This window comes from Nelusetta ayraudi, unplaced genomic scaffold (assembly GCF_046127955.1).
Source record: "Nelusetta ayraudi isolate G7.1 ecotype Tasmania unplaced genomic scaffold, CSIRO-AGI_Nayr_v1 ptg000003l, whole genome shotgun sequence".
Classification (NCBI taxonomy): domain Eukaryota; kingdom Metazoa; phylum Chordata; class Actinopteri; order Tetraodontiformes; family Monacanthidae; genus Nelusetta; species Nelusetta ayraudi.
The window spans coordinates 1863982-1888106 of NW_027466053.1; the positions used below are offsets into that span (position 1 = coordinate 1863982).

General features: G+C 48.3%; 3 protein-coding genes and 1 long non-coding RNA gene across 7 annotated transcripts; 3 read left to right on the top strand and 1 right to left on the bottom strand.

Moving 5' to 3' along the window:
• Positions 1-960: 960 nt before the first annotated feature.
• Positions 961-4786, bottom strand: eaf1 (ELL associated factor 1). Of its 2 annotated transcripts, XM_076028591.1 has the most exons (7): positions 4679-4786; positions 4489-4597; positions 2834-2928; positions 2518-2654; positions 2087-2259; positions 1363-1605; positions 961-1182 (listed from the first exon to the last, which is right to left on the bottom strand). In XM_076028591.1, exons 2-7 carry the CDS (start codon positions 4589-4591, stop codon positions 1139-1141), a joined length of 795 nt encoding a protein of 264 aa, XP_075884706.1. In that variant the 5' UTR covers positions 4592-4597; positions 4679-4786; the 3' UTR covers positions 961-1138. The 2 variants fall into 2 exon arrangements, with proteins under 2 accessions (XP_075884706.1, XP_075884702.1); XM_076028587.1 differs by having other exon boundaries at positions 4489-4762.
• On the top strand, positions 4433-7447 carry mettl6 (methyltransferase 6, methylcytidine). Of its 2 annotated transcripts, none has more exons than XM_076028570.1 (6): positions 4433-4573; positions 5187-5525; positions 5667-5801; positions 6018-6188; positions 6273-6414; positions 6955-7447. In XM_076028570.1, exons 2-6 carry the CDS (start codon positions 5202-5204, stop codon positions 7116-7118), a joined length of 936 nt encoding a protein of 311 aa, XP_075884685.1. In that variant the 5' UTR covers positions 4433-4573; positions 5187-5201; the 3' UTR covers positions 7119-7447. The 2 variants fall into 2 exon arrangements, with proteins under 2 accessions (XP_075884685.1, XP_075884690.1); XM_076028575.1 differs by lacking the exon at positions 4433-4573 and adding an exon at positions 4863-5092.
• Positions 7448-10570: 3123 nt separating this feature from the next.
• On the top strand, positions 10571-11643 carry LOC142889947 (uncharacterized). The gene is made up of 3 exons (XR_012927026.1): positions 10571-10726; positions 11175-11270; positions 11411-11643. It is a non-coding gene; the product is annotated as an uncharacterized LOC142889947 (long non-coding RNA).
• A 2113-nt stretch (positions 11644-13756) lies between these two features.
• Positions 13757-23997, top strand: sh3bp5b (SH3-domain binding protein 5b (BTK-associated)). 2 transcript variants are annotated; one of them, XM_076028521.1, is made up of 9 exons: positions 13757-14208; positions 15135-15197; positions 16753-16881; positions 19891-20055; positions 20144-20274; positions 21192-21234; positions 21381-21603; positions 21946-22353; positions 22630-23997. In XM_076028521.1, the coding sequence occupies exons 1-9, from the start codon at positions 14128-14130 to the stop codon at positions 22848-22850; spliced, it is 1464 nt and encodes a 487-aa protein (XP_075884636.1). In that variant the 5' UTR covers positions 13757-14127; the 3' UTR covers positions 22851-23997. The 2 variants fall into 2 exon arrangements, with proteins under 2 accessions (XP_075884636.1, XP_075884644.1); XM_076028529.1 differs by having other exon boundaries at positions 13763-14208; positions 21946-22302.
• Positions 23998-24125: the final 128 nt, after the last annotated feature.

Below are 24125 nucleotides of genomic sequence, written 5' to 3' on the forward strand. Positions count from 1 at the left end.
ATGTATTTCCCATCAGCAGCAGCATCAGTGACAGCAACAACACACACTGTCTCGGTCTCCTCGCACCACAAACTGCCAGTCCAGCGTCACAGTCAACCAATCGGATCGTTTTAGCTACACAACTGTCTGGTTTGAAGTCACAATCAGAGGATTTTCCTTTAATATATACACAAAACGCCAACATATACACAAGCACCAGTGGCTTCAGAGACAAACAAACACTACAACACAGAAGGTCAACTTCTGCACACCGTTTTCCCTCAAATCCATTAAAATTTGCTCAGTTGGTAAAAACCTTTCCACTTATTGTTAAATCAAATCCACAAAAAGTCAATTTTATATGTACTGCGTCATTCAAACCTCCTGTGTTCCAGGTCAAATACAGGACACACAACCTCCTGTACAAAGAACACAACACAATGTGTGCATAATGTTTCCGAGGCGACACCACAAACTTCCCAATCGTCTCTTTGGCCTTTTTTCAGGAAATGTCACATTCACCTTCGTTCCTCTTCCTCCTGCCAGCCTGACACTCTATAGACTCTATATAGTACTATATAAGGCAATAAACTGGTCCTAGAGAATCATCACGTATGAAAATATGGGCTCTGAAAAAAACAAACATTCCACACCAGTCGGTTGCATTGAAAGAAAGAAACTTTTTAGGTCTTTTCTACTTTTGATTTGGTGAAGAATTTTGCCTTAAATCTTAAAACCTCATTGATTAATTATCAAATTGTTCCGAATATTTTACGTAAACTTCCATCCAGCCGCCCCTGGTGTCGCTCCTTCTCAGGGTCACACAATATTCCTCTACATTAGTGTCCTAACGCAAGTCGACACAACGCTAATAAAAAAGGGTTACCAACACAACCACAACAGTGTCCATGAAGACAAAACAAGGGTAGCACGAGTGGATGCAACGAGCTGCTCCGAGTTCACAGGCCGTCCTTCTAAACCTCTCCAGTAAAAGCTTCTTTATTTTCTTCTAGAGTCTTCTTCTATACAAAAAACAAAATATACATCTAATCATCATAAAAATACACTCTGCAGAGCTCCGAGCTGGCCAGCATTTCAAAGTTGTCCCAAAATAAAATCAATCAGCACAGTTGAAATCTCCAGCGGTGGGGGGCGGGGCTTAGTCACTGTCACTGCCCGACTCACTGAGCTGGAGGTCGTTTCCTGTCCAGAGAGGGAGACAAATGTTAAAAAAAAGAGTCCCTTTCCAGATGGACTCATCTCGTCTCATCCGTCTGATCTACACTGGAAAATACATTTTCAGTCCACTAGATGGCGGTACATGCTCAGTTGAGGTGGCTCAGACTTCAGAACCAGCATGAAGCTTCTCTGCTCGCTACTCACTGAGGGTGTTCATGAGCTGGTTGTTGCCCTGCTGCCTGTCTGCGCCTCCGTTGGCCACCGGATGGCGGTTGGGTGAGGTCTGGCTGAGCGGCCGCTGGGCGTGGCGCTCGCCGCCGCCGCCGCGCTCGCCACCGCCGCCGTCGCTGTCGTCGTCGCTGCCCGAGGCACTGGCCGAGTCGGAGGAGCTGCTGCTGCTGCCGCTGCTGCTCATCTGCTCGATCACGTCCACCTCGGCCCGCAGCTCTGCACACCCAGGCGGCAAGGTCAAAGGTCACGGCCTCCACTAACACCTTCGTCCAAGTATTTGTTTAAAGGTCCCACATTCTGCTAAATTCACTTTGCCGATGTTCCCTGATGTCACTGAACTCCACAGGAGTGAGAAAGGTCCATCCTTCTGTCCTCCTTCTCCAAAAAGAGCCCCTTGTGATGTCACAATGGGCCCTGGTTGACGACCACACCTAAAGCCAGGTGTTACTGACATTTTTAGCTTTAGCAGGAAGCTAAACGCAGCATCCACAAATGCAGAAACGTTTTTTGGTAGAACTGATGATGTTCCGCCGCTCCACTGGAGCTCAGAGGTCATAAATAACCATCAGCCAGCCAGCAGGTGAATATGGCACCTTTAAACATTCAGATTGAAAGAATCTGAAGCATCCAACTTTTAATGTTTGGAAATTATCAGACTATGTTGTGCTGTTTGTGTGTGCTGTGGGGACTTGCGCACCTCTCTTGATGTCGTCCAGCTGAGGCTCTGGCGAGGGGTTGTCCTTGGACGGAGACGGGGACATCTTCACCCCGCTCCCAGGTTTAGTCGGGGCCCGGAACTGAGCGCTGGGCTGGCTGGAGCGCACCGACTGCTGCTCGATCCGAGCCTGGATCTTACTGCTACCCTCCGCCCTGCGCAGCAGCACAGACACACAACACACAGCGGGCAGAGTCCGATCACCGTGAACCCACTGACTGAATGAATGAAGTGTAAGTCCGAACATACGTCTTCTCCAGAAATAGCAAAAGAATGCAGTGATAGTCAATGTCCAAAAGATGGAGCCAAAGATACAGTTCTGAGACAAAACATAAAAGGTTGCGCAACAAGAAGAGGAGCTGCTGCATGAGAGTGAGCTTCAGCAAGGCTCCAGAGTGGTGCTCAGCTCTCACCTGGTCTTCTTGACTTGGATGCTGCTGCTCAGCTTCTCTAGCACGAACTCGCCCGTGTCGTGGTTGATGATGAGCACGCAGTCCTTCTGGTACGGCCGCTTGTTTCCTTTGAACACCGTCATGGGCGGCGTGGAGCCCTGAACCAACAACAACAACAACAATTTGAGTGGATGGATGAAGATGAAGAAGAGCTAGTCTTCAATGTTACAGTGAGAATCTTGATTTTTTAAAAAAACGTTTGTTTTTTTTTCATTTCTGTTTGTAAGATCCAGGCAGCTTGTTCTCCAGAATGTTCCAGTTCCACACTCAGCCTTACCGATATGTGAGGTAACGTGATGGTGACTTCGTCTCCTTTCCCGACCTGCAGCTCCCCTTCGCAGCTGGTGTCAATGGAAGCTGGCTTGAAGTCATCTAGTGTGAGCGAGGACAGCAGAGAGAAGACATTCTTGAGTGAGCTGTGTGGGTCAATGTGTGGTGTGATGATCCAGATACACGACAGGACCATAAGCAGATTACAGCATCAGAGGTAAACTCAACTAGGCTTTACACCATCACGATTTTTGTGCCGATCACCGATCAGTGAGTTTAAATAAACCGATAACCGATCACCGATCCGATCACGTGAGGAGCAATATTTAAATGACTTGTTTATGTACTTATATACTTATGTGCTGTTTCCTGAGTATCAATAAAGTTGTTCGCTTTGGCATCCGTTTCGGAGTTTGCTTTTCTTTTTCTTTCTCCGCGCTGCGTTTCTTCAACTCGACATGCTCCTCCGTGTGTAACTTTTCCAAGTGCCCGATTCAATTTGTCGTGTTGAAATTTTTTGCCGACGTTCCCCCGCGAGGTACTACAAAACGGGAAGAGGCACGAAGACGAAAATGAAGTTTTTTGAATCATGAATCATTAGCCCTCGGATACAAACAAATAAACATGTCGACGCTGTGGAACTACTTTGGAGTAAATGAGACAGACTTAAAAAGTTTCAACACGACCATGACGTCATTGATCGGAGATTTATGACATGACGCCCGATCACCAACATTTCAAAAAATGCCAAATATCGGCCGATCCGATAGAGCCGATATGATCGGTGTAAAGCCTAAACTCAACATTCAGAATTTTTTTTTTTTTTTTTTTTTTTAAGAGAGGGAAAGCAATAATAACTTAATAGGAACAGAGATCTTTAAAAATAAATAAATAAATAAAAAATCAAGAAGAAATTGTGTGTTTCTGTTAAAGGAATCAGCTTATGGAACAATCTGAACAAAGAAACCAAAGAATCCAAATCAAACATTACATTTAAACAAATAATTAACGCTAGTATGTTATATGTTATGTTGCATATATAATGAAATATGTTGGTTATGTTTGATTGTCATACCATTGTCATTTTTCGTTGTTGTTTGTATGGTATAATCGGAATTGTATTTTGGGAACTGAAAAGGAATGTGACTGTTACATTTGTTTTGTTTATGTTGTCGTTTTTAAAATTACGTTCTTTGTAAATAATTTTCTGGGAATAAATAGGCAGATAGGTATTCTTCTTTCTGCTCCCTTTCATTCTAGACGAGAGAAAGTTTGTATTTATATTGAATTGTTTTTCTTTTCTTTTATAAAGAATGAAATAAAGAATAAACCAAACCAAAGCAAACTAAATTTGCCACTTACTAAGAAAAGAAAAAAATCAGTAAAAACAAAACCACTAAAACATAACATTAATACAACGGACCAAATGTATATAAAATAAACAATACAACTAAAAAAAAAAAAAAGAAAGTGAATTTCTCCAACTACCGTGTTGCTGGGACGCCCAGCGGTGGGCGGATACGCTTGTTTACGTTCTTCAAATCAGTCAGCTCGACACCGAGCTCGGTTCTGTCTCTCCTGGCCCGGCAGATATTCGGACCAGCGCCAACCAGTGAAACTGATACACACAAACACATAAAACAAACATTTTTTCAGACTCACATCTGATGGTGTGGAAGGAAGACTTGGGCCTCTTCTCGAAGCTCTCGCCGAGCTTCAGGATGTGCTCCTCCTTGTCCAGCAGCGGGTTGGCGCTTCCGTTCATTTCTCCCTTCGTTTGGGGACAATTTCAATAAACAAAAACAACGATATTAACTTTCAGATCTATTTAAAATGTTCGGCAGAGCCAGACCTCATCTGGGAACTTGGGCGAGACAGTTAGAAAGGTTCGACTACGGAACAAAGTTAGCTCGCTGTGGCTAACGATTAGCACAACAACCCGCCGTGTCTGGCTCCTCCTCTTCCGCTTCCGCTTCTGGTCCGGCGGATGAAATATGGCCGAAGAAATCGGATTATTTTTTTGTATTGTTCCATTTTATCCAGTTTATATGAATGTGACGAAGTTGATAATGAATGTTGATAACATGTTAGTTTTTCTTCAAAGTATCTTGTTTAATCAGTGTCTAAATAGCAGTGGTTATCAATTTGGCATTGAAGAGGAACATAATCTAAATACTAGATGTTACCCGGAGCAATTTAAGGACGCACAATAGGGAGAGCGAGTCCGCAGTGCTGAAAACTTTAAATTAGTTTTCATTTAACGTCTGTATGTGGATCGTTGTTGAACTCCGAGAAACTTCCGCAAGAAGACAAAATGTTTGGTTGTATCAATAAAAGGTGATACTTTTGTTTTCTGACAGCGAGCAAGCGTCATCATGGCTCTTCTGGGTGACCAAAGTTTCCCAAGTGACGTCGAATCGGCTCATTGTGGTCGAGAAATAAAAGCAGTGGGACTGAAGGACGAGTCGTCGTCCCGAGTGCCCGGACAGGGCGAGTCATCCACCGGCAGAGTTCTGAGCCCGGAGGAGCTGCACAGGCTGGCCGACGAGAGGGCTCTGGTGTCTGAATTCAAGCAGCTGAAGCTGGAGAAAGAAGCCCAGAAGAACTGGGACCTGTTCTATAAGAGAAACTCCACGCACTTCTTCAAGGACAGGCACTGGACCACGCGGGAGTTCGAGGAGCTCAAAGCCTGCAGAGAGGTGATGCTTTTTCCCCTGCTAAACCTTCAGTTTGAAGAAGCTGTTCCGTGCTTGCATGAGTAGAGAGTGCTGATGCTGAACCAGTGTACAATGTTTCCTTCGGAGAATTCATTGTGTTGTCGTGTTTGTCGGCGTGCACAGTTTGAGTCCCAGAAGCTGGTGCTGCTGGAGGCCGGCTGTGGAGTCGGGAACTGCATCTTCCCTCTGCTGCAGGAGGACCGCAACATCTTCGTCTACGCCTGTGACTTCTCGGCTCGGGCTGTTGACTTTGTCAAGGTTACGGTCAATTTGAAATAAATATTTTATTTAGTTGTTCATTTATTTATTTACTCATTTGTTTATTTTCAATCTCATACCCTAGCTTCAGGCCATTTTTTGCTTCAAAAAGACTAAATGAAAATCTTCCACTCTCCCATTGGAGATTTGCAGATGTGATCAGCTTTGGCGATCTCCCTTCACTTCCACCTGAATGTCTTCTTGTCTTCTCCTCAGCAACACCCTCTCTACGTGCCCGAGCGCTGCTGCGGCTTCCAGTGTGACTTGACCTCAGACGACCTGAGGGACAACGTCCCCGAGGGCGGCGTGGACGTCGTCACCCTCATCTTCGTGCTGTCAGCCGTCCACCCCGACAAGATGAAGCTGGTCTTGCAGAACATCAGCAGGGTCAGACGTCTCAGGGACCTGCAGTTGCCGTGTACGACGTCGGGATACCTGAGAAGATGTGACCCAAAGTGTGTGTCTTCCCAGGTGCTGAAGCCAGGGGGCAGCGTTCTGTTCAGGGACTACGGCCTGCACGACCACGCCATGCTGCGCTTCAAGGCTGGCAGCAAGCTGGGGGAGAACTTCTATGTCCGTCAGGACGGCACTCGCTCCTACTTCTTCTCTAAAGGTCAGCATTCAGGGAATGTGAAAAAACTCATTGAGATTTTTTAAAATTAGTTTTAGCAACTCATTGCGCTGGCAGCAACACTCAGAAACTGGGTCATGGCTGGAGGGTATCAAAGATTCATAATGAAGTGACGTAGATTCTCTCCAACTCTCGTCGGAAGAGATGGAGGGTCCGAGTGGCCCAGGCTCCACTGCAAGCATGAGTGAAATAAAATCAATCAGTCAACGCTTGGGTTTAGGATCAGGACTCGGGTGACGGTTAGGTTTAGGATTCGGGTCCGAGTCACGGTTAGGATCAGAATTCAAGTTACGGTACCGGTCAAGAATGCAGTTTTGGAGGCTAAGGATGTTGCATTGGGTAAAGTCAATGCCCTCTTTCACCTTAGCTTCGTCTTCAACGGGATTTTTCGAGACTTTCTTAGAATCTACGTCTAGTCCTTACGAATCTTTGATACCGTCTCGCCATGACCCAGAAACTGCTGCGAGAAAATGGAGGTTGAGGCTCCGCCCCTTCGCTTGACTCCTCCCCGTCTGATCTCAGAGTTCCTGGCTGAGCTGTTCCAGGAAGCGGGCCTTCACCCCGTGGCCAATGACTACGTCCTGAGGGAGACGGTCAACAAGAAGGAGGGCCTCTGTGTCCCCAGAGTCTTCCTGCAGAGCAAGTTCACCAAGCCGCCGGCCAATCACGGCGCAGCAGGTGAATGAACCCTCACCATGAGAAACCTGCCAGGAGGAGGATTCAGTCGGGAAGAACCGACACCGCAGACGCTTTGAATTGATCCAGACCTGGAGAAGAGACGGCGGCGGACGACCAGCGATATCTGAGCCGTGATTGGAGGGTAACCGCTGATGACCCTCTCAGCGCCACCTTCAGGACACAGTGAACAGCCTGCAAGCCACAGGAGCCAACCCTCAAAAGTGTCATTTCATTTCACAGCAAACATTTTCTCCTCACAATTTTAGACTGTGTAAATTCTTTTAAATGTTTTTAGTCTTTTTTTTTAATAAAACAGAAGAGGTTTATTCTAACTGCACCACAGCCTTTATATCCACATTAGAAAGACTTTAACTGTGTGTGTGTGTGTGTGTGTGTGTGTGTGTGTGTGTGTGTGTGTGTGTGTGTGTGTGTGTGTGTGTGTGTGTGTGTGTGTGTGTGTGCGTGTGTGTGCGTGTGTGTGCGTGTGTGTGCGTGTGTGTGTGTGTGTCTTGCAGGGTGTGAAGGTGGCTTCCTGTTTAGAACACCGATTGAGCAGCAATGCCTCCCCTCCCCCAACACATGCACACACACACCAGGTTTTATTTCCGTGGTGGTGGAAACACTTCTAACAGCGCAGAAGAAGAAACGATGCAACTCAACCAAATCGCACCTGCGTCAGTGTTTTATTTGCAGAAGTGAAATAGAGGAGATGGACGACGCGGAGCAGAGATGATGTTGCAATGATACATCGAGTAGAAACCTTTACAGCGTTGTGAGGACAGGAGAGGGTCTGAAGCTGAAGATGTGGTGCACAAAGACAAATTCCCCCTGATGATCAACCTGCCAGAGAAGAAGAAGAAACAAAAACAAACTTAGAATTTGCAGTTGGCAACATTCCCAGTCTGGATTCTCTCCCGTAGCTCCAGAACAGCTCCAGTCGTTTCTGGACACCCAGACTGTGAATCACCTGTGATGGTGATGTCGATGAAATGTCCCATTGCCGAGAGCTCTCCGACACACAGGGCCTTGCACTGGAAGCGATCTGCGTCCCTTGGCTGCAGGTCCAGGATCTCTGTCACCACCTGCCTCTTACACCTCTTCACCGGCTCACTGATGCAGCTCTCGTTCACCTCCGTGATGTACTTGTGTGGCCTGGTCAGCTCGGTGGCGTCCTGGAACCAGGCCACGTGTACGTCCTCGCACTGCGCCGGGTCGTAGATAGCCTCGCAGCTGAGGAGGACCGACGATCCTCTGGCCGCCTTCATGCTGCTCTTCGGGTAGAGAAGCTCCACCTTCTCTGAATGGACAATAGGAAGAAGGTCCATGAAGGTCATCACTGCGAGCTACTGACATCATCTCACACGTTCACAACCTTCAAAGAATTTGGTCTCGAGCCCAGATGACCTCTCAAATCTACTTCCTGTCTTCCACCAACATACTATCCAAACCAACCCCGAACCTCCTTTCCTGACCGTCAAACTGTAGGTGTAGAATTTAAGATTGTACAACCTTCATCTTTAGTGGAATTAAAACAGCAAATGTTTAGAGCTACTGGGTTTTGTCTATTTCAAAGTGTCTTAAATTAGAAAAAAAAACGGATCCATTTCAGTGGATTCTTCACCAACCTTCAGTCTGGGCCGATGACACAGTGATGAGCAGCAGCAGCAAACAAACCATTCTGTCGGACAGTTGGCAGCTGAAGGTGGAGACGACAGAGTCAGAGGGCTGAAGTGGTGCTGCTGGTCTGTGTGTGTGTGTGTGTGGGTGGGTGAGTGCAGCTGCGTTTCCTTTAGCCTCTAGTAGGGGCTGTACACTTCCTGTACTCAGCAGCAGCAGTAGTGTGATGAACATCACGTCACTTCATTGTCATCCTCTGTTACATTTGTGTTGACTTATGATTGACACTTTTACCTCAAAGTGTTTTTAAGGCAACATTAAAATGAACCTGGGCGGAGCTTCCGATGGGGGAGGCTGATGAGAAAGTGTAAAAAAACAAACATACCCTGCATTCTATCGTTTGGCCAGCAGGGACCGCCAAAGTTGGTTTCAAAAAGACTAAAAATGACTGACTGTCAATAAGGGGGGGGAGCCCTAAATTCACACTGTTTGAAACGGGTTACAATTTCTTTGTCTCATTTTGAGTAAGAATAAAGTTGTGTGTGGACAGTTTAAACCTTGTATCCACAGTTCCTGAGTGGCGTGTGGCAGGATGCTGCCCCCATTACACTTTGGGTTTGTGCCCTTCCCCATCTTGCCACAGCTTGCAACCACTTCCTCTCTCTGTTTAGATGGTAATACATTATAATGTTGTTGTTAATCATTAGTCACCCACACACACACGCACAACAAACGGTTTGGCTGTGTGGGGCAGCAGCACCATCACCATCCCAGGCCAACGGCTGCAGAACGGACTCGGGACACATCATCAGTTCTGCTGCTGATCAGATTGAGGGGAGGAGAGAAAACCTCCAACCAGGTCAGAACAACCAGCGTTTCTTTGTCTTTTTTTTTGTCTGTTTGATTTCAGGTTGATTTCAGGTGTTGAGCCGCTGCTGCCTGATGTTGGGTTTTGCGTGACTGTCTTGGCTTCCTTTCACTGGTTCACTACTTTTATTTCACATGTCCATCCATAAGAGAGTGCTGGAGAAAAGTTAAGAAAGTGTCTAAAGCATGTATTTTCTTTCAATGTTTACAGTTGGTCATACTTCCTTATTTCACCTAAACCAAATGAATCTACTCTCTGTAGATGTTGACCAGCTGCTTCAGATATTTCAAGGATGGATGAAAACCGTTTTATCTGTAAAATAAATGGAGTTGCAGTGCAACAACCATCCTGTAGAGTGGGAGATGGGTCATGGTCATTTAATCTGCACACTGATGGTAGTGCAATTACGACAGCAAGAGGGAGCACCAGATTAAATAAACCAAAGGTTTATATGTACTGGAATGTTGCGCAGCCTCTGTAGGGCCCAAATAATGTCCTCCACGTAGTGTGTGTGTGCGTGTGTGTGTGTGTGTGTGTGTGTGTGTGTGTGTGTGTCCTAATTTAGGTTTCCCGCAAAGAAAAAAAATCAGGTTGTCAGGGCAACAGCCCGCAGGGTTTAGATACTCGAGTTGTCAATAGGCAGCACAAATTTTGCAACCAGTAGAGCAAATAAATTTCAAATGTAATTTGAACTTTGCATTTGCAGATTTTTTTTTCCAGGATTTTTTTTTTTTTTCAGTGATACAAGATTTGTACCTACGATTTACGAAAGAGGATTAGGACCACAAGAAGACAAAAAAATATTAGAGGAAGGAGATTTTTATTTAAGGTTTCATTTGAATTTTTGTGAAGAAAGTCATCAGCTATTTAACTTTCGGTCATGAGTCCGTTGACGTCAGTGCAGCAGCTAGTGCATTACATCACCTGCTGGGATGGAGCGGAAGTGATGACGACGACTGTGGAAGTGCAAGTGGCTAAAAGCTGTCCAGTGAAGAGCCAGTGTTGGTGGCAGTCAGCGACTCGGCCAGTTGTGTTTTGTGCCGGCAGGGTTCATCATGGAGGCGGGAGTCTACCTCAACTTACCGGCTGCTGAGAGGAGCAGAGGGACTAAAACCAACACCTGCCCTTCAGGTGAGCCTGACTTGAGAATGAAGTGAAAAACAGGCAGGAGTTTTTAAAATCAACTCCCACCGTTTTTTAAAGTTATAACAAAGAAGGCTTGTCAACTTGTGTCAGTTTGTGTGCAATCTGCTCTGCGTCCTCTTTATTGTCATCTTGTTGTTTGTTTCAATCCTGCTAAGCTCGCTGCTTTCTGAGCTGAACACAAAGTTTAGGAACTTGAGAACTATATTAATGACAACAAAGGCTAACTTCCTAAAAAAAAGACCGTCTGACTCAGTGAGTCACACCAGTGGGGAAGTACAGAGCAGTTTTGGGCCTGACAACACCAGATCTTATCAGTCACAGTTTCCTCTGAACATTCGTCCATGTTTTGTGCCTTTGCAGCTCACGCACAAAAAATACATATTTTTTCAATGTGATGTTCAATGCAATGTATTTCCTGCCATCTGGACAACAGGAGAGTCGAAGGTCATCACCGTGGTTGCAGTCAGCTTCGGCCTCCTGTGCGTTTTACAGGCTGCTCTCAATGTCTCTCTCCGTCTCGGAGGTGGAGGTGAGTCTCACTCCTCCACACAAACACCATGACCGAGCTGTGACCCTGAAGGTGTCGCAGCTTCACCAGCAGCTCCAGTCCAGGGCCCCGTCCCCAGTTTGGAAGAATTCAGTCAGTTTCTCCCCCTCCGTGTCCTACAGGTGAGACTCCCAGCAGTTCAGCCAACTGCAGCGGGCCGATGAAGGACAACAACGTCTGCGACAATCTGATCTTAGTGTTGGAGCAGCTGGTGAGAAAGTGGGAGGAGCTGGGGAGCGGGGCTGGACCGGAGGATGGCCAGCTGCAGCAGGAGAACATGGAGAAACGCCAGCTCCTGAGAGAGATAAACCAACTGGCTCGAGAACAAAAAAAACAGCTAAGGAAGGAAAAAGACCAATTGGCTTGGCAGAAAAAATGTAATTCACCTGGAGTCTCAAATTCTGGCTGACGAGAAGATGGAGCTGGAGGCCAGGAACAGCCGCCTGACCCAGGAACTCAAGAAGTGCAGAGAAAGAACAACAATAGAAACTCTAACCATACCATCATACCACCAACAATCTACAATGATTATTTAATTATTAAAGGCTGAAACGGAGAAATATGATAGCTGATTGAGGCCAAACCTCTTTAATTGAGGGATCACAACATGCAAAATCAAACAGACAAACAGACAAATGAGGTTCAGACAACAGTTTTGGAATTCAGATCAGTTCTGGAAGAGAAAGCAGAAAAGTTTCTTCTCTCCTTTTCTCCTGCTTCAGCTCTGGACGGAAACCTGGGTTTTCTGTTGCTATTGAGAATCTGCTGAATGGGCTGAGTCCCAGAGTTCCACTGAGGCCTGTGGAGTCCTGTGGAGTCCCGCTGAGTCCCGCTGAGTCCTGCTGAGTCCTGCTGGCCCAGTTCACATGAGGCCTTGAATAATTCATATTGTTGCACAGATCCCACAAAACACACACACGTCCCACTCAGCAGCAGCGTACGGCTTCTCAACAACTGGGGTCTCACAATCCCTTCATCCAGGATCAACTCTCCAATAAAGCTTCTCTTTTGGCTGGTTTCTGACTCATTTGAGTGTTTGTTTATTAAAAAACCCCACATACAAACTTACAAAAGTGATTGGTTCCATTCAGCAGCGCCCACGGAGTTTGGGTTTTGAGTCTTGGCTGTTGTTGCTGAATGTGCAAAACAGTCGTGTACATAATTTAACTACTTAACTGCCCGCGGCCTTCAACCAAAGAGGAACCTTTTAGCTGCAGGAGGCTGTAAACAGAGGGATAAAAATATGCTGTTTTCAGCAGAACTAGAGTGTGTTTTCTTTTTAATTCACTGTGTTATGCTCTGGGAATTCCAAAAAAAGGAAGAAAAAAACAGGATCTGAGAATAGATAGAGTGGGAGATGGGATGGTACAAGTTGTTCCCCCATATCAGTTTTCATAGAATCCGCCGCAGATTATATTAGGAGTCAAGACAGTCTGTCACCGCTGCAGTAGGAACACACACTCATAAAAAAGTAATTTGATAAAGACAGACTGTATATAATCTAGTTTAATGCCTCTGTGTCCACATCTAGTGTGTGTGTGTGTGTGTGTGTATGTGTGTGTGTGTGTGTGTGTGTGTGTGTGTGTGTGTGTGTGTGTGTGTGAGTCCAAGCAACAACTCCTCCATTGAATTGTGCCTGATTGAATCACCGGCTGGTGTCATTGTTCTCGACATTACTCAACCTGCCCTGTGCTTTAACAAGAGGTTCAAGAGGTCGTCCCCCTTCAAGGTCAAAAGCTAATTTATTCCCCCGGGAACATGGATTTGATGTGGTTTGATCAGTTGTGTTCCAGCTGCTGAGATGTGTGTCAAACACTGCACATTCTGACACACATTCCCAGTACGAGGCGGCCGTGCTTCAGCACACACTCAAGTACTCACTCACTATCTATGTGGTTTGCTGAATTTGGGTCAGATCATTGATGAAAATCTGACTAGTCATTGTGGCGGTGTTAGCCAAGTGCTACGCCTTCATTTATTCTGCACGCCAGTCAGACAGTATCAGACTTGATCAACTTTTATAACTCCCGTCACTAATGTGTTTGATTCCTGTAGCGATAGGAGGTTCCTGCTACATTAGACATGGAACTTAGGTAGCATGAAATGTAGGATTTCTTTGCTATAATAATGGTGCATGCATTGCATCTTATGAGACATGACATAATATTGAACAAGGGAAAAGGAATGAACACCAACGGAACATTTTCTGTTAAAATTAAATTGTTGTTTTTTTTTTGGCAGTGGACACTCAGGATAGTATTTTTTTTATTTTTTTTTATTTTTTTTCAAAAAGTCATCCATGTCTTATCCACAACCACAGTGGACTGATATCGTGTTGTCAACCATAAATATGCCATAATTCCGTCAAAACCCGTGTCTGCGTCGTACTTGAGCCGATTAACACGCTTTATCTTCCCTTGACTCGCTAGGACTCTTTTGTCCACGTATCGGTCGCCGTAGCCTCTAGACACACCCACTAGGGGGCGTGGCGGCGCTGCAGCGGCTCGGTGTTTAGTGCCATCAGCAGCGGCAGACGGACAGACTGTGTCAGTGGGTCGAGCTCCGAGCAGGAGGACGCACCGACTGCAGCACCGACCGCTCCGGAGCACCGACGGCAAGCAGGCCGGCAGGCAGGCAGGCTGTTCCCGCTGCTGCTGCTACTGCTGGAGCCTCCTCCCCGCAGCTCACACTCCTCTCCGGCCACCGGAGGACCTGCAGACCCCGCTGTGGACTAGCAGTGACCGAGGCAGTCGGAGCGGAGCCCCCTGGCGGTCAGCAGCGGGAACGGCTGCCTCTTTGTTCGGCTGTGACATCCTTCCTTCCCCCGCCACCCGCCGGCATGGAGCAGCTGGAGGGAGACCCCCGCTCGGAGGACGAGGAGGCCGAGTACGAGGAGGAGGAGGTGGACCCCCGGATCCAGGTGGGCTGCTCGGTGATGCGGCTAACTGGGCTAACGGTGCTAGCTGGGCTAGCTGGGTAGCGGCGGCGCTCCGAGCATCATGCTGCTGCCATTGTTTCCTCCCGGAGGGTCGTTGCGTTTCTGCTGAAGACGGTGAAGCAGAATCAGCTTCAGTCCCGTTTTATTGGTTTACACATGCCTGTTGGTCCCTGTCTGAACGATTTGAACAGAGGAAACAACATCAGAGTTCCAGTTTAGCTTCTGAAAGAATGGAAAGTCCATCTTTCCTTCTTTTTTACATTTAAATTATCGCACAGTAATCACACATCACTATTTGGAATTTTGTTTCTTATAAGGATGAAATCACCAGGTCTCCACTTTATTTTATTTTATTTTATTTATTCATTTTAAATAATTCTGTAATAAAAAAAAAACACAATAGATTTATTTTTCTGCACTGTGGGAAGTTGTCCGTGAATGTCACAGCAGGCTGTGTGTGTGATGGTGATTCTCAGAAACAGTGTTCCTCATTCTCTCTCACATGCACACACACACCACCTGCTCCAGTTTCTATATTTGCTACTTCTGTGTCGACACAGGTGAAGTGCAGCTGCTGTCAGGTGTTGGGACAGTTTCACTTCCTGTTGTCGCTCTTCTCTCTTGGTCCATCCTCTCCAACACGTTCCTCCCACTGTGCTGCTGTCTGCAAACACTTGCTTTGAAGTGATTGTTCGCTTCTACGGCTGAGCCGTGTGACACTCTCTAATCCAGCGGTGTTTCTATGCTTTATCTTTTATGGGTCGTGGGGGTAACATTTGGAACATCTGCTGGGGGAAGTTGCAAATGCGATAATTCGAATGAACTTCCGCACGTTCATTTCAAAACGAGGCTTCTGTTTTGCATGACGTTTTTAGCATCACTCATCACTTCCCTGTTCCCTCCTGCAGGGCGAGTTGGAGAAACTCAACCAGTCCACCGACGACATCAACAGATGTGAGACCGAGTTGGAGGTCAGTCACTCAGTACACACACACACACACACACACACACTGCAGTTCTGTTTGCAGATGTTGAAGAGAAACACTTTAGATCAGATTTGCTCTGTTACGTTACATCAAGTATTTAAGAAGATGTTGTCGCACGCACACACACCAGGTCAAGACAGTTTTTCAGGCCGCAAATAATTAAAAATGGAACTTGCGTAAGGGCGCTCTGAGTGTCCTCAGGCCCAGTAAAGTGTTATGGCCCACATTTTTGTCGGTCAGCAGTATGTGAGTGTGTGCGTTTTATGGAGGTAAAAGTCCACACTGACAATGAAAATTTCAAGTCATGTCAAAAAAATGTGCTGTCATGGCTCTCAGCGAGGCGTCTTGTGTCCCTCTACTGTGAGTACAGTAGCTTGTGAAGATTGAGGGCGGAGGCAGCGTGAGGGGACTGATGTTGTCCAGTTGTTGTCATGTTGAGGCTGTGAGGCGCTGGAGGGGACAGGCAGCAGTCACAGCAGGAGGACGGAGATGCTGCACTGCAGTCAGAATCCTCAGAGACACTGAGGGAGGTGTGAGGAGGAGGAGGAGGAGGAGCAGCAGGGGGAGCTTGAGGAAGACGAGGAGGAGGGGGAGGAGGAGGGACGTGGTTCTGTCTTCATGACCCACTTTACCTGCATTGTCAAGCCTTGTTTCCACACAGATGATGTTTCTGCTGTAACAGAATCAAAACCAGTTGTGCGTCTTTACACACTGATGTTATTTTGAGTTCAGCTGTGGACCTGAAGGCATCACCAGCGTGAGCCTATGAAAGAATTATCAGCCGGCCTCCTACCAAAGATCTGCTGCACTTTAACTGAGAGGTTTGGTTTCCCTGATAGCAGCGCTCCTTCTAAAGGGTTAATACATCTAACTTTGTCAAGTTTGGACCAAAGGTGAAGATGTAATCAGCAGGCAGGAACGTCGACCTCCTGCTCGCACTCGTCGTCACCTTATCTTCTGCAGCTGAACACTGGGGAGATTAGGGCTGGGAGGAGAAGCAGCTGAGAGCTCAGTGTCCCTCAGGTTCCCCTCTGATGATTGGCCAGTACAGAGAACATAGACTAGACAGCTTCAGCCTGCAGCAACGCACCCTTGGTGTGACCTTCAGTCAGGAGCATCAGTCATTTCCACTGATGGTTCAGTCGTGCTTCGTGACTCGGCAGAGAAGGAGGAGGAGAAGGAAGTTGCACTTTCTTGCCTGGAAAATATTCACTTGAGCAGCGTTGCGTCAGAGGAGGCGACATGTTTCCTGTGAGCCAGGGAGCCAATGAGCATCAAGCGTTTTTGTTTTTTCGACGCTGGGCGGTAGAATTTTCGCTGATAAGATCAAAGGAGGTGGCAGCTGATTGAGATGATGTGGTTCAATCTTCTGGCAGCAAGAGGTGAAGTGCAGTGTTGTTTACTCATGTTGCCGACTGACTGATCTGGCTTCAAATCAGTCAGTCGGCAGAGCGTCTCCTGGCAGAGGGCCAAACATCGGATCTCAGTTGACTTCTGGAAGAGGTTGACTGGGCTCTCTCTTCTTCTCCTCCACCTGCAGGACGCCAGGCAGAAGTTCCGCTCCGTCCTGGTGGAGGCCACCGTCAAGCTGGACGAGCTGCTCAAGAAGATCGCAAAGGCTGTGGACGAGTCCAAACCCTACTGGGAGGCCCGGCGGCTGGCCAGACAGGTCAGTCAAGCAGTCAGTCAACCAGAGAGCCAGCCAGTCAGTCAACCAGTCAGTCAGTCAGTCAGTCAGCCAGTCAACCAGTCAGTCAGGGCCTGGTCTTTTCACAGCAGCAGTGTCGACTCATCAACTTGTTTGCTGCTGAAAATAGAAGTCATGTCAGAGGTCACCACTGAAGGTCTGATGATGAACGAGCTGCTTTCATCCAGTCAGTAAGTGGCTGTTCATTAACTGTTGGTTGTTGTTGATGTGGCTGTTTCTCTGAAAAACCAAATCATGAGACGCAAACGGCGAAGACGGCCAGAGAGTGGAGTGGAGTCATCACCTCCATTCAGCTCATAATAATATTAAAATAATCTAATAGTGCTGGCAGCCAGTGGAGCCTTCACTCTGTCACAGTGCTGATGAGGAACTTCACACTCTCACATCTCACTTCCCTTGTCTGCGGAAGCTGCTTTTGCATTGACGGGATGATCAGTAGTTTTATCTCCAGCTGACGTCGCAGCCGCAACCTTCAGCACTCTGTCCTCCAGCCTGGACCTCAGTGGGCATCAGTGTTGGTCGCTGCTCCCTGGATGGTTGTGGTTTTGCGTTAACATCTGGTAAAAGTAACGCATCATCACTCTCCATCCGTACGTGCCTGCGGTCCATGTTTGGAGAAATGAGGAAGCAGCAGTGGCTCAGTTCCAGAGATGTGGTCAGCAGGCTCGGCTTCAGGTGATTGAAGATGTGAAGGTTTCACTTCCTCAGGTTCGGTTCCCACAGCTGCTTCTCAGCAGCTGCTCCGGTCTTTCGGCTCGCTGGTTCTCCCCCCACAGCAGGTCTTCTCTTCCTGGCTGGAGGAGGAGCACTGAAGAGTCGCGAACCTTCTCCTGACTCTCTGAACCTGCCAAACAACCAGGCCCAGGTTCTGGATGAGATGAGACTAGTCAGCTGACTCAGAAAGCACCTGGTCCATTGAGTCATCTTTAGGCAGCTCCCCGACTGGCCACAAACTCCTCTCCATCCGCCCTGCCGCTACATCACAGCAGCAGCAGCAGCAGCAGCAGCAGCAGCAGAGAGAGAGAGCGGAAAGTCCAGAGGTCAAGGCTCGACCTTCAGAGAGGTTGGTGCCACAGTGGCTTCTGCTGGTTTCACTGGAGCTTCCACTGCTCACTGCAACACCACCTGCACCTCCGTCTCCCACTCCAGGTCCAGTCAGAGTCCAGCACCTTCTCCTCCTGCTGCTGGAGGCCAGGCTGGTGGTTGTCGTCATCGTCGTCGTCAGCGAGCGTGTGTTTGTCTTTGTGCTGCTGCTAAATTGGTCTCGGATGAAAGACACGCTGGGTGTTTTTCTTCCCGCTGGCTGACTGTTGTGTGACATGTCGGCTGGGTTGTGTAATTGGGTCTTTGATTAGATTTTCTTCTTCCACTGTGAGTTGGAACTGTGGTTTCTTCTCAGTGTTCAGGCCTCCCTCCGACTGAGGAAGTGGGTCGCTGCTGCTGCTGCAGTGTTGTGCTGGATGTTGTGTTGCTGGATGGTGTGTGTGTGTGTGTGTGTGTGTGTGTGTGTGTGTGTGTGTGTGTGTGTGTGTGTGTGTGTGTGTGTGTGTGTGTGTGTGTGTGTGTGTGTGTGTGTGTGTGTGTGTGTGTGTGTGTGTGTGTTCACATCCACTGACCCACTTCATTGTTGTTGTTGTTGTTGGATCAAAGTGTCTAGGATGACAAAAAACAAGCAGTGATGTGGTTCTGTCAGGCAGAGGGAGGGAGAGAGGGGGGCGGAGTCTCTGATTGGTGGAAAGTGGCAGAAGGATGTTTCTTGGTCACAGCTTCTTCTGGATCTCAGGCTGTGAACATGGTTTCATCTCAGAAATGTGTCTCTGCTGCTGCTGCTGCTGCTGCTGCTGCTTCTCCTCCTTCCACCGCCACCGTCTCAGTTCTTCACACATCAGCCTCCCTCCTCTGAGGAGCCCAGCAGCTCTGAAAGTTTGATGGGCTGCGAGCAGAGTGATTAAAAAAGAAATAAGGAGAGTGGAGCGAGGAGGAGGAGCAAGAAGAAGATGGACGAGGAAGAGGAAGAGGAGGAGGCAGGGAGGTGGTGGTGAGCAGGAGAGACTAGCTGGGATGATGATGATGATGATGATGATGATGATGATGAGAAACTAGTTGCATGAATCCGGTCAGCTCCTATTCTGTCTCTTCATCTCCTCCCCCTGAGAATCATGTGACCCTCTGTGTGTGCATACATGTGTGCATGATGCACACAGGTTCTTCTCCTGGCCAACGTGACAGGATGAGGAAGTGGGAGACCTTGCAAGTTGTATTGTGTGCAGGACAACAAACACGGGGTTAACCTCGGGCTTCTTCAGCAGTAGAATTAAAGATCCAGAGAGCGGAAGCAGAGCTGCTGCTGCTCCTGCTGCTGCTCCTGCTGCTGCTGTTAGAGAGGAGGTGTCTTTCTTCTCATCAGGCTGGAGGTAATTAGCGCTTTTCCTCTTTGCCGCCACCTAGAGGACACTCTGTAAACCTGCCCCCGGAGACCCGCTGGCTCATGCATGACAGGGGCCCGTTGTCGTCATGGCTAACTGGCCGTCAACTGTAGCTCCGCCCCTCCCCCCCCAGTCCCAACAAGGCCGAGGTTGTTCCTGAGGCGCCATCATGTGGCCCAGCGTGGAGAACAACATTACTGCAGGCACGACGCCACACGTGACCTCGGCCTCGGCAGAGAAACACACTGTTTTCACATGTTCAGCACTGAAGACCTAGGTGTGTGTGTGTGTGTGTGTGTGTGTGTGTGTGTGTGTGTGTGTGTGTGTGTGTGTGTGTGTGTGTGTGTGTGTGTGTGTGTGTGTGTGTGTGTGATTATATATATATATACTTAAATATTTATACACACACATACGTACATATATATTTGCAAAAAGCAGTGAATGGATTGATCAAGTGTCCACAGTGAAGTCTGAGATGTTGGTTTGATCCTCATAGAGAAGCTTTAGGTGACTGACTGTGTGTGTTGTGTTGTGTTGTATTCAGGCCCAGCTGGAGGCCCAGGGGGCCACCCAGGACTTCCAGAAGGCCACAGAGGTCCTGAGGGCGGCCAAGGAGACCATCTCCCTGGCTGAGCAGAGGCTCCTGGAGGAGGACCACAACCACTTCGACTCAGCCTGGCAGGAGATGCTCAACCATGCCACGCAGCGGGTCAGCACGCGCGCACACACACACACACGCACACACAGGGAGCTGACCAAGCTGAGCCCACTGCTGACCTCACTGCTGACCCCTGCAGGTGATGGAGGCCGAGCACGCCAAGACCAGGAGCGAGCTGGTGCACAAGGAGACGGCGGCCAAGTACACGGCCGCCATGGAGCGCATGAAGCAGCTGGAGAAGAAACTCAAACGCACCATCAACAAGTCCAAGTAAGAACATCACCACTTCCTGTCCAGACCCTGACCAGTCCAGGAGATCAACTCAATCAGAACAGTTCAAGATTAAAGTTTAATGTATAGATATTTAGTTAAATATTACATTTTGAATTTCCTCCTGGCTGGTCACAGCACGACTGGACCAATCAGAACCCTTCTATACAGTGCTTCAGCCAGGGTTTAGCTGGAGGCTAGCTGCTAGCTGCTAGCTGCTAGCTGGTGAACTGCAGCTTCACTTCCAGGAGTGAAACACTGTCACACTGTCACTCCTCACTCCTCAGCAGGACATGCAGCGCTGCTCTGGGACTGGGTTCCTTTTTTTGTTGCTGGATGTTTTAAAAGCCAATTTGAACAACAACAAAACATTGTTGCCATGACGGCACGCAACTTTTATTTTTTTCCATTTTACTGCTGATTGAATTCAGTTGTTTTCTCGTCTTCTGCTCTGCTACAAATGTTCCACCTCCATGAAATGGAGCCGCTGTAGAATCCCTCAGCACCAGGCTGATAGTCACTACCATGTCAAATTGAAAAATGTTTTTGCCAATTGTCTTTTGTTCCCACTCCTGGGGTGTGACAACCAATCAGCAGTTCAATCAGCGATACCAGGTGATTTTTGATTGGCTGGCAGACGCGAACATTGACTCTCTGGGACGAGTTGGAATCCAGCAGGAAAACACAATTTCATTTTTTTGCGGCGTTGGATCGGGGCGTTTTCACTCGGTGCTGCAAGTGTTCTCCTCCAGTTTCTGTCGGCTGCTGCCGCTGCTGCTGCTGCTCAGCAGGATGTTCATCCTTTCTTCTGCCCCTCCACCTCTACCCCCCACTGCGTTGCCATGGTGATGTGGCTGCTGCTGCTGCTGCTGCTGTTGTTCTGGGTCACTCTGACTCTTCCTCCTCCTCCTCTGCAGGCCCTACTTCGAGATGAAGGCCAAGTTCTACCTGCAGCTGGAGGTACGTGGTCACCTCACGTCTTCCTTCCTGTCAGTCACTGCATGTTACACACACACACACACACACACACACACACACACACACACACACACACACACACACACACACAATAAAGTGATGTTTGACGGTTTCCTGTGAATCTCCAGAACCTGAAGAAGACGGTGGACGAGCGGCAGGTCCTGCTGACCCAGGCCAAGGTCCAGTACAAGACGGCTCTCCGGAACCTGGAGAAGATCTCTGATGAGATCCACCAGCGCCGCCGCAGCTCGGTCTTTGGGCCGCGGGGCCGTGGAGTGGGCTCCGAGGCCGACGGCGTGTCGGAGGCCGACCACGACTCCAGCACCAAGCTGGAGGAGGACGGCATCTCCAGTAAGACCAGACCTCCTCCACCTCCATCTCATTCACCTCCACCTTCATCTCCTCCTCCACCTCCTCTTTACTCTCTTCCTTCACCTCCTACTCTTCTTCTACCTCTTCTTATTCTGCTGCTGTCTTGATTGAAGTAGTTTTATTACACACACACACACACACACACACACACACACACAGTGAGAAAAACGCATGTCATTCAGGTTTTGCAGGTGTGTTCAAGTGCTGTGGTTTTAGTCTGGAAAAATGAGAGATGTGACAGTTCACTCTCTTCCCTCTCGCTCTCCCTCCCTGTCTTCCTCCTCCTCCTCCACCTACTCCATTTCCTCTTGCTCCTCACAGTGGCGTCGGATTGTTTCGAGGACGATGCCCCCGGTGGTGGTGGTGGGAACCTCCTCCTGATGTCTGAGGAGGACTCGGAGTGTCACTCCCCCTGCAGCCGAGGTTCTTCTCCCAGCAGCCCCCAGGGGGAGCTGCTGTCACCCTGCCCCTTCTCCAACTCCTCAGCCTTCTCCTCCTCCGGCACCTCCTCCTCCTGCTCCTCCTGCTCCTCCTCCTCGCCACCTCCTCCATGTCGACCCTGCAGCCTGGACCTCCCCTCGACCGTCTCCCTCTCGGACCTGGGCCTCCTGTCGCCGGTGCTCGGCCCTCGCAGCGAGTGCAGCGGAGCGTCGTCGCCCGACTCGGACCTGGAGAGAGGTGAGAGGTCACGGGGTCACACCAGCCATCAGAATCTATGGATGTGTGTGTGTGTGTGTGTGTGTGTGTGTGTGTGTGTGTGTGTGTGTGTGTGTGTGTGTGTGTGTGTGTGTGTGTGTGTGTTTCAATTCTTCCTCTGTTATCTTGAGTTAGTTCTTCTCTGTGGTTCCTCTCAGAAGGTCATGTGACATCAATCCAAAGGACATGTCAAACACTTGCATGTCATTGGTCACGTGACAGTTTTCATAACTGTTCTTATGATCACTGATTGGCTGCTTTTGTTCAGTCTCACTAACCAATCACTGGCCTCCTTTATCTGTGCTGCAGGTGAGCGGGCAGAAGGCGCTGAAGGTCTAGACACCTCCTCCTCCACTAGCTCCTCCTCCTCCACCTCCTCCTCCTCCTCCTCCTCCAGTGCGAAGCAGAGCTTCAGTCTGCAAGCTCCGCTCAGCTTCCTCAACCTGCGGCGCCCGCGGCCCAACACCAGGAGCTCGGCCGCCGTCTCCCAGCCGGCGGAGGCGGGCCAGGCGGTGGTTCTGGTGCAGTGAGTCCACCTGGGGGCGCACTCTTGATCTTGGTTTGCACCAACCACACACACATACACACAGGGTTTGGTTGGAGGTGGGTGGAGGCGGAGCCTCGGCACTCTGGTGTGGCTGGAAGATGGAGAAGCAGTTTGTTTCTTCTGTAGCAAGCAGTGACTTCCTCACCGGAGAAGAAACAGAACTCGTGCTCCAGGAGGAGGATGAGATGGTTCTGGGGAGAAGCAGCTGGAGTGTGTGTCATGAGATGTGCAGTAAAACTCCTCCCAGAGTTCTACTGCACACCTGCCAATCACTGACCGAGGAGCAGCAGGGCTCCGCCCACCAGGCACCCCGCAGCCAACCAGAATCCTGCACTTTGAACCACCAAACCACTGAGTGAAGTGAGCACCAGGAGGCGGTGTGCTGGAGACTGTGAATGTTTGAGAGATCAAAAGCGAAGGTGACGTGCGGAACCAGAGTTTGGGCCCAATGTTTGTTTGAAGGCCTGTCGGTGCAGTTAATTACAGTTAATTACAGTTAATGACAGTCTAATGCGACACTTCCGAGTGAACGATCCCTTCAATTGAACGCACTTTATATAAAACCGCCCTGGTTACCAGCTAGTAAGCTTCATAAAAGAAGAAGAAGAAGAAGAAGAAGAAGAAGCTTCTAGCTCCTTTTAAAGCTTCAAGTTAAAACAAAAAGAAAAGCTCCATTAAAAATGACTTTGACGTAAGCTCTGAGTCATGAGCCGCTTTGCACTTAATTGAATGAAATTCCACTCAAGTTGTTATTTCTGCCGCTGTTTTTTTTTTTGTTTTTTGGCTTGCTTATCTGGAGAGCCACTTTGTCCTGATGTCACTGGAAAGAAACGTATACATACATATATATTTAAAAATGATGGAGGTTGTCAGCAGCCTGGTTTAAAGATTCACCCGCAGTAGTTTTTTTTTTTTACTGTTTGATATAGTGAAAAAGTGGTGTGTGTGTGTGTGTGTGTGTGTGTGTGTGTGTGTGTGTGTGTGTGTGTGTGTGTGTGTGTGTGTGTGTGTGTGTGTGTGTGTGTGTGTGTGTGTGTGTGTGTGTGTGTGTGTCAATGTGCCTGTAATTGTGTTCTGTTTTATTTACTTTGTGTTTTTCAGATTAAAAAAATAAACAAGTGTTCCCATGATCCTCGTTGTTCTCCATCTTTCAAAAGTTGTGGTGGGACTTTAGAATTTTTCACCTCCACATGATCAAGATTTTTCAATTTTAAATTTCTGTGACTTTGTGGTTGCCGAAAATCAGAAATTTTTATTG

What these genes read in the sequence shown, in the direction of transcription:
- eaf1 (XM_076028591.1), bottom strand. Translation starts at nt 4,591, where the DNA reads ATGAACGGAAGCGCCAACCCGCTGCTGGACAAGGAGGAGCACATCCTG. An exon ending in TTCCTTCCACACCATCAGAT is followed by an intron (nt 2,929 to 4,488) that starts GTGAGTCTGAAA and finishes CGCTCACACTAG; the next exon opens with ATGACTTCAAGCCAGCTTCC. An exon ending in ATCCAAGTCAAGAAGACCAG is followed by an intron (nt 2,260 to 2,517) that starts GTGAGAGCTGAG and finishes GCTGCTGCGCAG; the next exon opens with GGCGGAGGGTAGCAGTAAGA.
- mettl6 (XM_076028570.1), top strand. Translation starts at nt 5,202, where the DNA reads ATGGCTCTTCTGGGTGACCAAAGTTTCCCAAGTGACGTCGAATCGGCT. An exon ending in AGCTCAAAGCCTGCAGAGAG is followed by an intron (nt 5,526 to 5,666) that starts GTGATGCTTTTT and finishes CGGCGTGCACAG; the next exon opens with TTTGAGTCCCAGAAGCTGGT. An exon ending in TCTTGCAGAACATCAGCAGG is followed by an intron (nt 6,189 to 6,272) that starts GTCAGACGTCTC and finishes GTGTCTTCCCAG; the next exon opens with GTGCTGAAGCCAGGGGGCAG.
- sh3bp5b (XM_076028521.1), top strand. Translation starts at nt 14,128, where the DNA reads ATGGAGCAGCTGGAGGGAGACCCCCGCTCGGAGGACGAGGAGGCCGAG. An exon ending in AGTTCTACCTGCAGCTGGAG is followed by an intron (nt 21,235 to 21,380) that starts GTACGTGGTCAC and finishes GTGAATCTCCAG; the next exon opens with AACCTGAAGAAGACGGTGGA. An exon ending in GGAGGAGGACGGCATCTCCA is followed by an intron (nt 21,604 to 21,945) that starts GTAAGACCAGAC and finishes TGCTCCTCACAG; the next exon opens with TGGCGTCGGATTGTTTCGAG.